This window comes from Gekko japonicus, unplaced genomic scaffold, assembly GCF_001447785.1.
Source record: "Gekko japonicus isolate JY-2015 unplaced genomic scaffold, Gekko_japonicus_V1.1 scaffold87, whole genome shotgun sequence".
Lineage (NCBI taxonomy): Eukaryota > Metazoa > Chordata > Lepidosauria > Squamata > Gekkonidae > Gekko > Gekko japonicus.
The window spans coordinates 1049991-1058568 of record NW_015164184.1 but is presented as its reverse complement, the minus strand read 5'-3'; the positions used below and the strand labels follow the sequence as shown (position 1 = coordinate 1058568).

At 45.7% G+C, this 8578-nt stretch overlaps 1 protein-coding gene across 6 annotated transcripts in view; it reads left to right on the top strand.

The window, feature by feature from the left end:
* Positions 1-8578, top strand: part of SVIL (supervillin) — an 82799-nt gene that overhangs the window by 49598 nt on the left and 24623 nt on the right. For all 6 annotated transcript variants that reach the window (XM_015408118.1, XM_015408116.1, XM_015408120.1 and 3 more), the window contains 3 exons: positions 1743-1832; positions 1931-2017; positions 4547-4724. In XM_015408118.1, the coding sequence (XP_015263604.1) occupies positions 1743-1832; positions 1931-2017; positions 4547-4724 (355 nt within the window). The remainder of the gene's footprint in view (positions 1-1742; positions 1833-1930; positions 2018-4546; positions 4725-8578) is intronic.

The following is an 8578-nucleotide window of genomic DNA, read 5'->3' as shown; positions in this document are numbered from 1 at the left end:
ATATAGGATGGTGCTGATTTGATTACACTACGGCATACTATGCACTTTGTCTGTGAACGTGATTCTGAGGGTTTACCATTATAAATTATTATTGCTCTAGCTAGGCATTCCTTACTTCTGCTGTATATAGGATAGGCAAGTAAAAGCTTTCATTCCTAAAGATCTCGCCCTCCCCCCCCCCCCCCGCAATAATCTCTTCCATTTATCTATATAATTGAAGCTACCAAGTTCTCTAAGTTCTCAAAGTTCTCACGTTCAAGGTGAGGGAGCACACCTGGAGACTCAGGACAATTTATTTAGGTCATTGAAGGGAATTTCTCATATTGCTATTCCCTCCTTCCTTCAAGGAACTCAGAGTGGCGTATGTGCTTCTCCTTTTACCACACTGTAAGGTGAGATGGGCTGAAAGAGCAATTGGCCTGAAGTCTCCCAGAAATTTACAAAAAATATTCATGGGGTTAAAGAAAACTCTTTTCCCCCTCTCCCATCAATGTAGAACTTGGAGGCTCCCAGTGAAGCTGAAGGGCAACAGAGTCAGTATGGACAAATGGAAACACTACTTTCCTCATGGAGCGATTAAATTGTGGATTCTCTGCCAGAGGACATAGTGATGGCCATGAGCATAGATGGCTTCCAAAGGAGGTTAGACAGATTCATGAGAGCGAGTGTGGTGTCGTGGTTAAGAGCGGCGGACTCTAATCTGGAGAACTGGGTTTGATTCCGCACTCCTCCACATGAAGCCTGCTGGGTGACCTTGGGTCAGTCACAGCTCTCTCAGCCCAAAAACTAAATCTAGCTCACCACCTAGTGGTGCATAACACTGAAAAGAGCTAATACTTTAGGCAGCCAGACAATCTTAGGATCTCCTGACTCAAGGGAACCTCCATATTCAGAGGCAGTAAGTCTCTGAATAGCGGTCATGGGAGAAGGCCTTGGCCACTATACGCTGCTTGTCAGCACTGTGGGGCAACTGGTTGGCCACTGTATGAAACAGGATGCTGGACAAGATGGACCACTGGTCTGACCCAGCAGGGCTCCCCTGATGTTCAAGGCTATTTGAACCCAGGCTTCCCTGGCCCCAGTCCAATATTCTAACCACTACACAGCATTGGCTTGCAGTAAATGCAGGTTATGTACAGAAAAACAACACGACAGGCTTGTGAATCCCTTGCAAAACATAGCTCAAGCCCAGTCTTTTGTGAATGGCTAAAAATGCTGTATCTGTAATTATTAATGAGGATGCTCAGGCTACATGAATTTAATTGTATAAGGCGGGGATTCCAGCCTCTCTGAGCTTGCGGAGTTCTGATGCAGGGTGGTGCGCACAACCAAAAGATGGCTGCCGTAGGAGATGGAGCCAACCAAAAATTGTCAAGGAGTGAGGTTATGCATAATTCTAACAAATAACTCTTTTAACATTTCAGGCAGAAGCTCTGTTTAACAGGATGCCTTTTAAAATGCACGTACTCCTTCAGACACACAGTGAAGATCCTTGTGCCCCACTGGCAGCTACCGCCAAAGCAATTTTTTTTAAAAATGTAAATCACCTGGCTCCACCCACTTTCTGAAACAATAGGCAGGCTCCAGGAAAGGTGTTGGCAGGGGCCATGGAGCCTCTAAGCACAGCGTTGGGGATAACCCCGGGTATAAGGAGAGATTCCCACATCAAATTTTTAGATGGATTTATTTGGTAGAAGCAAAGCAACCTCATGTCACGTGGAAAAATCTCTTTTGTTCTGCAGGCTTAGCTTCTCCCACGGCCATAACTCCAGCGGCATCTCCTTTCAGCAGCAGGGTGAAGTCAACAACGCCAGTCTCCAAACCCCTGGAAGGTAGGCGATTAGAAATGTGCAAAATCGATATGCTCAGTTATGACCCTTTGATCTAAAGAGGACAACAGAGTGATTGTGTTCTTTCTTCTTTTGCCTAGAAATCGAAGCTAGGCCAGATATGCAGTTAGAATCAGACATGAAGTTGGATAAACTGGAAACTTTCTTGGGAAGGCTGAATAGCAAAGGTTTGTAACTCATTTCAGCAAAGCAGTTGCTGTTTTTAGTTTTATCTGGGGGGGGGGTTGGGGGGGATTCCTTTTTTCATTTTTTGCCATCAAGTCAAGCTGACTTCTGGTGACCCATAATGGGACTTGAAGGCAAATGGACATTCAGAGGTGGCTTGCCATTGTCTGCCCCGCCTCATGACCCCAGTATTCCTTGGAGGTCACCCTTCCAAATACTAGCCAGGGCCAGCCCTGCTTAAATTCAGAGATCTGATGAGATCGGCCATGCCGGGGCTATCCAGGTCAGGGCTGGGGTTTTTTTGGGGGGGTGAAAAGTTCCGAGTAGTTCTGATAAGTTGATTACACCAGTAGCTTTGGAGTAATAAGAATGTAATGGCTGCTAGCAAGCTTGTGTTTTCACTTACTTCAAGACGGCAGGGGAATAATACTCTTCCCCACCACCAGGAGCATAATTATAGCATGGACACCGCCAGTAACCCCCACTCACAGGCTTCCGTAACCTTTTTGGTGAGTCAGAAACTCAGGTCTTGGGGGATCACTGCATTTATAGTACCAAGTAGCAAAAGTGTGCTTGAATTATTCACTGCACCCCAGCAAATATGCATAAAAAGGAAGGGGTATAAATTCAAGTGCAAGATACATATATTTTTTAAAAAAATAATGTATACATGAGTCAAGAAAACATTGCCCTTTTCAGGGAAAACTTATAGGACTTGATTATTTATAGGAATGCATTAGTTCATTTCTGGTTGACCATTGACTCAGTCTATAACTACACATTTTGTTTTCTCCTGGTTAGCTAGAGAATTGTGTTCTGAAATTCCATGCATCCAGGATATGCACAGGCCCAATTCAGATCAGACTGTGGCAAAGAGAGACAGGTTTAGGCCTTGACAATTTTCCCAGCCTAAAATGGCCCAGGGGTGCTATTTGTCCCGTTAGAGGCTGCATGTGTACTGATGAGCTACATGTTACATTTACAGTGTGGAGCAAATAACTCCCCTGGATTGTTTTAAAAGGGGTGAGGGAAGGTCTAAGTCTCCTCTTTCCACACTTGATCTGAATCAGGCTCCTGCATGCATACAACTTCAGAATGTGCCTTTCCACCTGATCCTTTGGAAAATACAGTGTATAGTTTGGCCCTCAAGGTGGTCATTCCCATCTTCTTGCAATTAGAAGGAAGGGTGTTGTTTATGGAAGTTGTTGCTAGTTAGGTACTGAAGTTTTAATAACAGCTCTTTTTTGGATCACTGGATTTTCACACCCCTCCTCTCACAATATGAGCTTTGGGCTGTCAAACACTGCAGTTCCAGCTGAGAATTAGCTTTGTAGTCTGCTAAATCTGCACACTCCTGTAAGTGCATTTTTAATGGTTGTTAAGGAAGGGGGGTGGAGATGCCTTTCTTTGCTGGGAAACTCCCTTAGACCAAGGGCTAACTGGAAATCACCCTGGTAACTAGCTGCCACCACTCAGGGACCTCCTGAGAACGTCTAGACCAAGATTTCCCAACCTTTTTGAGCCTGCAAGCACCTTTCAAATTTTGATGGGTGCAGCCAAAAAATGGCTCTCACGAAATGGCTGCCACAAGTGGTGGAGCCAGCCACAAAATGCCTGGCGCAGCTCAGCTTAAATCACACAGTGAGGATCCTTGTGTTGTGGTGGCAGTTGCTGCCATAGCAAATTTAAAAAAAAACCTGAACAGCCAATCAAATCTCTGATGGTCAATCCAAAATCTTGCTGGGCAAAAGCCCTGCCTGACCCCACCCATTTTCTGAAGAAACTTGACAGGCACAAGAAAAAGTGTCTTTACAGAAAGGTGGCCAGCTTTTCATTGAGCATCGCGACTACAGTGTTGCTGGCCTACGCACCTGAGCATCGTTGTTGAAGCAGAGCTCTCCTGCAAAGCTCGGTTAGACAGTAAAAAGTCCATGCTGAGGTCTTAATAGCAGCCCGTAGAGTCTCTCGCTCGCTGTCATTTCTTGTGTTAAGTCTTCTGTATTTGTTTATTTGTTTATTTCTTAGATTTATATCCCGCCGTCCCCACCAGGGCAGGCTCAGAGTGGCTAACAGGGCCATCGGCATTATAACAATAAGAAAATAAAACAACATAATAATTTAAGAATTTAAAAGCAACAAACCATTTAAAATACAACTCACATAAGACAGCGGAACTATCGTAACATCCACCACAGGGGAAAACAGCAGCTGCTGTCAGGCTCCTGTATTCAATGCTACAGGTCTGCTGATGCGAACTGCTGCTAATTATTACACATTAAAACCAACAGCAAATGTGTTTAAAAATAAATACATCTTTTTTTAAAGCCAGCAAATGAGCCCTTTGGTATAGCTGTGGCAAAGGGGGCTACTGAGGGTTGGTGAATGTGCCCGTCTGCCTCTGGTGGGAAGCGGGAGGGGTGCTTTGACAGGGCAACTCTAAGTTAGCACCCGGCTTCAGCTTGTCTTGATAAAGCCATTTAAATCCCAGGTGCTTCCAAGAGTGTTTACAGGGTGTTTATTTGTATCTGTAGTTGGTGGGATGCAGGAGACGGTGTTGACGGTGACAGGGAAGTCTGTGAAAGAAGTGATGAAGCTGGACGATGAGGAAACGTTTTCCAAATTTTACCGCCATGCGGATTACCCCACCTCCGCCCTGCCTTTGGAGCTGGATGAGGACTTTGATGCTATCTTCGATCCTGATGCCCCAAAGTGAGCCCCTTTTTACTTTGAGCATGCCTTTGTTCTGTTTTGTGAGTTTGAACGCAGAGCTACTAATTTTGAGAACTCGGACGTATTGCATCCTCTGCTGCAGGGAAGTCCCTTAGAACATAAGAACATAAGAGAAGTCAGTTCCTTCCCCCTCCTCCACAGAAATGTTGTTCCAGGCAAGGCTGACTTATGTTAGTTTCTTGTTGAATGGAATGGTTCTACTTTAGCAGAGTTCACAGGCGTGGGGAAGGAAAATAAGAAGAATAGGTTTTTATACCCCGCTTTTCTCTACTTTAAGGAGTGACAACGTGGCTTACAGTCACCTTCCCTTTCGGCTGGCCAGCAGTAGATTGGAACCCCCCCAAAATCAGGAGAACCCCCACCTCAACCGGGGGTCTGGCAACCCTACTTGTGAGGGAAGTGGGACTGAAGGAGTTCTGAGAGAACTGTGACTGGCCCAAGGTCATCTACTAGGCTTCATGTGGAGGAGTGCGGAATCAAATCCAGTTCTCCAGATTAGAGTCTGTCGCTCTTAACCACTACACCACATGGGCTCAAAATGCTTACTGTTTTCACGAATGCCTTTTCTCCTTCCATGTTAGGCCCAGGCTTGGCCCCCAGCTCAGCTCCTGGGAGCAAAGTTCTCTTCCAGAGTTCCTGTGATATAACTTACTGGCAGTGTTCCCTCTAAGCTGTGGAGTCTTATGAGCCAAAATTCTACTTTGTGAGCCACTGGCACTAAAGTTGTGAGTGAGCAATTTGGCTGTGGCATAAGTTAGTTTGCTCCTTCCTGAGCTAAGACAAAAATGTGTGAGCCAGAGGCTTGAAAAACCATGAGCTAGCTCACACTAGCTCAGCTTAGAGGCAACACTGCTTACTGGGATATCCCTACTTCAAACATGGAATATGACAGAGTTCCCTCCATGACCACCAGGTAGCCTCCTCCCCTCTCTAAATGGTTTTGCCTTTAGGCAGGAGCTAGCCTAAGGCTTGAGGGGCTTTCTGGTCTTCTCTGCTGGCCTCTCTCCTGGAATCCTGCCCATTCTCCTCCTTCCTCCACCATTTATTTGTTTGTTTAGTATCTTTTGACCCTGCCCTTTCCTCCAATGAAGCAGAGGTAGCATACATGATTCTTTCCCACCTCCATTTTATATTCACAACAGTACTGTGAGGTGGGTTAGGCTGAGAAGAGAGAGTGACTGGCCCAAAGTCACCTAGTGAGCTTCACGGCAGAGTGGCGTTTCAAACCCAGGTCTCCCCAGTCGTAGGCCAGCCCTCTGATTGGTACACCACATCCTCTTTTCTATTAGCCACACCAGCTTCCTGCTTCCTTTTGCCATGTTTCCAAGCAGGTCTTTACTGGGTACTAGTGGGGATGCCTTCCTTTCAACTCCCCTGCAGGTATTTCTTCACTTCGGTCCACCTGTGGAGCAGGACTTGCACCCCGTTTGGCCCCTTCTTTTATTCACTCTCCCTCTCCCCAGCACAGAGCATGGTATGGGCAGGACACCACCTTCTCTGTGTAGCCCTGGCCAACCACCTGCAACTCTGTGTTCATGCAAAGAGGTTGTCCCATCTGGTGTCTTGCTTGAGCCTTGGACATTCTGAAGAGTGCATCTCTTCAATCTAATGGCTTGAGCCAGTATCAGTTACGGTAATAACTTCAGTGTGATCCACCTGAGATACTGCTGTCTGTTGGGTAGCCATTGCTTCTGCTGGTATTTCCATGACAAGCAGTGGCATTTAGTTGTTGTAGCGGTGGAACTTCTAAGTAAAACCTCCCCTGCCTTTCTTCCTACAACCTTGGGATGCTAGGAAATATTTTCCCTTTTTTATTGTGCTGAGAGGTTCTCAGCCCACCAACATCTATCTGTGCTGTACAGTAGATAGGGTTCAATTTTAATGCTGCCCATTTTTATGTGATAGCAGCAATTATCCCCCCCCCCAAAATTGGGAGCTTGCGTTGTATAATTTAGCAAGTAAGAACATAAGAACATAAGAGACGCCAATGTTGGATCAGGCCAAAGGCCCATCCAGTCCAACACGTTGTTGTTCAGTCGCATAGTCGAGTCTGACTGTCCACGACCCCATGGACCAGATCACACCAGGCCCGCCGGTCTTCTGCCGTCCTCTGAAGTTTGCTCAATTTCATGTTCGTTGAATCTATGACACTGTCTAACCATCTCATCCTTTGCCATCCCCGTCTTCTTTGACCTTCAATCTTTCCCAGCATCAGGGTCTTCTCCAGTGAGTGCTCCTAGGTAGCCTTATATTCTTTTTCCACCTCAGAAGAAGAAGAAGAAGAGATTGGATTTATACCCCGCCCTTCACTACCCAAAGGTGTCTCAGAGTGGCTTACAAACTCCTTTCCCTTCCCCTCCCCACAACAGACACCCTGTGAGGTGGGTGAGGCTGAGAGAACTCTGACACAAACTGCTCTTTTTCAAGGACAGCTGTGCCAGAGCTTGTGACTGACCCAAGGTCACATCAGCAGGTGCAAGTGGAGGAGTGGGGAATCAAACCCGGTTCTCCCAGATTAGAGTCCACACACTTAACCACTACACCAAACTGGCTCTCATATGTTTAACATAGTAATGATAGCAGTGTATTTACAGGGCTGTTGTAAGGATCATGAGATAATGGGGTGGGTCCTACCCCTATCTTACTGTCCACTGAGAAAAGTTGATTATTAAAATATTTATACCCCACTTTTCCTTTTAGGTCAAGTTTGAAGCCTTTCTCCAATCTAATGACCCTTCCTTCAATGTAAGTGGCTTGTCCCTTGAGGAAGAGCCACTTAAGTTGGAGGAAGTCTCCTTAGCCAGAAAAAAAGGCTACTTGGAGGATGGTTGAATCCACACCAATGTATATAAGGGGTTTTTTTGAAACTGAAGGTGCTATGTAAATGCTCAGCAGTGGTGGTGATGGAATAGTAAGTACTAAGAAAACCGTGGAATTGCAAGGCCCAGCCCTCTTTGAGTTTGGAGATCCTAAATCTCGCTATGATGACCTCGCCCACTTCCCTCCCTCTGAGGCCAGATTCTCCCTCCGTGTTTCCTTCCTTTTCTGACTGAGCAGCCCCTTCTATCTGTTTGCTTCTTTTTTGAAGCTCTATGGTTGTCCCACTCTGTCATAGTATGATATTTTGCTACTGGGTGAGCCCAGGAACATGAAGGAAGGGACAAGATCACCATCTTAACTTAAACTTCTGAAATGCTACATGATAGGCTTTTTAAAGTTCAAAAATAACAAAATATTTTATTCAACATTGAGGGGAAAAGGTCAGTGAAATCAGGGGTAAAATGTCTGAGGTAACTGAATAATGAATGCTGAGGTAAATCAATATAGGCACAGACCACAGTTCAGATGTTTCAAGCAACTGAGAGTTTCATAAGCTTTTCACACAGTCTTAGAATCTTTAAGAGGAGAGGCTTTTGTTTCAGTGTTTCCTAAACACTCCAGTATACCTTCTTGAGTTTAACTGACCCTTCAGATCTCAGAAGACAGTCTCTAAACACACCAGACCCGCGATCACTCCACTTCTTAGAGTGATCTCCCTTTTTAACTGGGTAGGGGAATCTCTCCTCTCCCTGGAAGATCTATCCCCTTTTCTGGCCTGAATGGGAGACTTCACTGATTTATCCACTCCTCCTTGCCAACCTTCCCAGTTCTCTGTCTGTGTTAAACTTGCTCTCAGTCAAGGCTAAACACAAAGTCAGTCAGCACCCAACTCTTCTCCGTCAGGCCTAGACTCACTGAATTCTCCTCAGCATTCAGTTACACAGTCTCTCTCTACTCAGCTCAGGTTAACTAATGAAGTTCCTTGGAGCAGCCTGTCACTCAAGGCTCTCTGG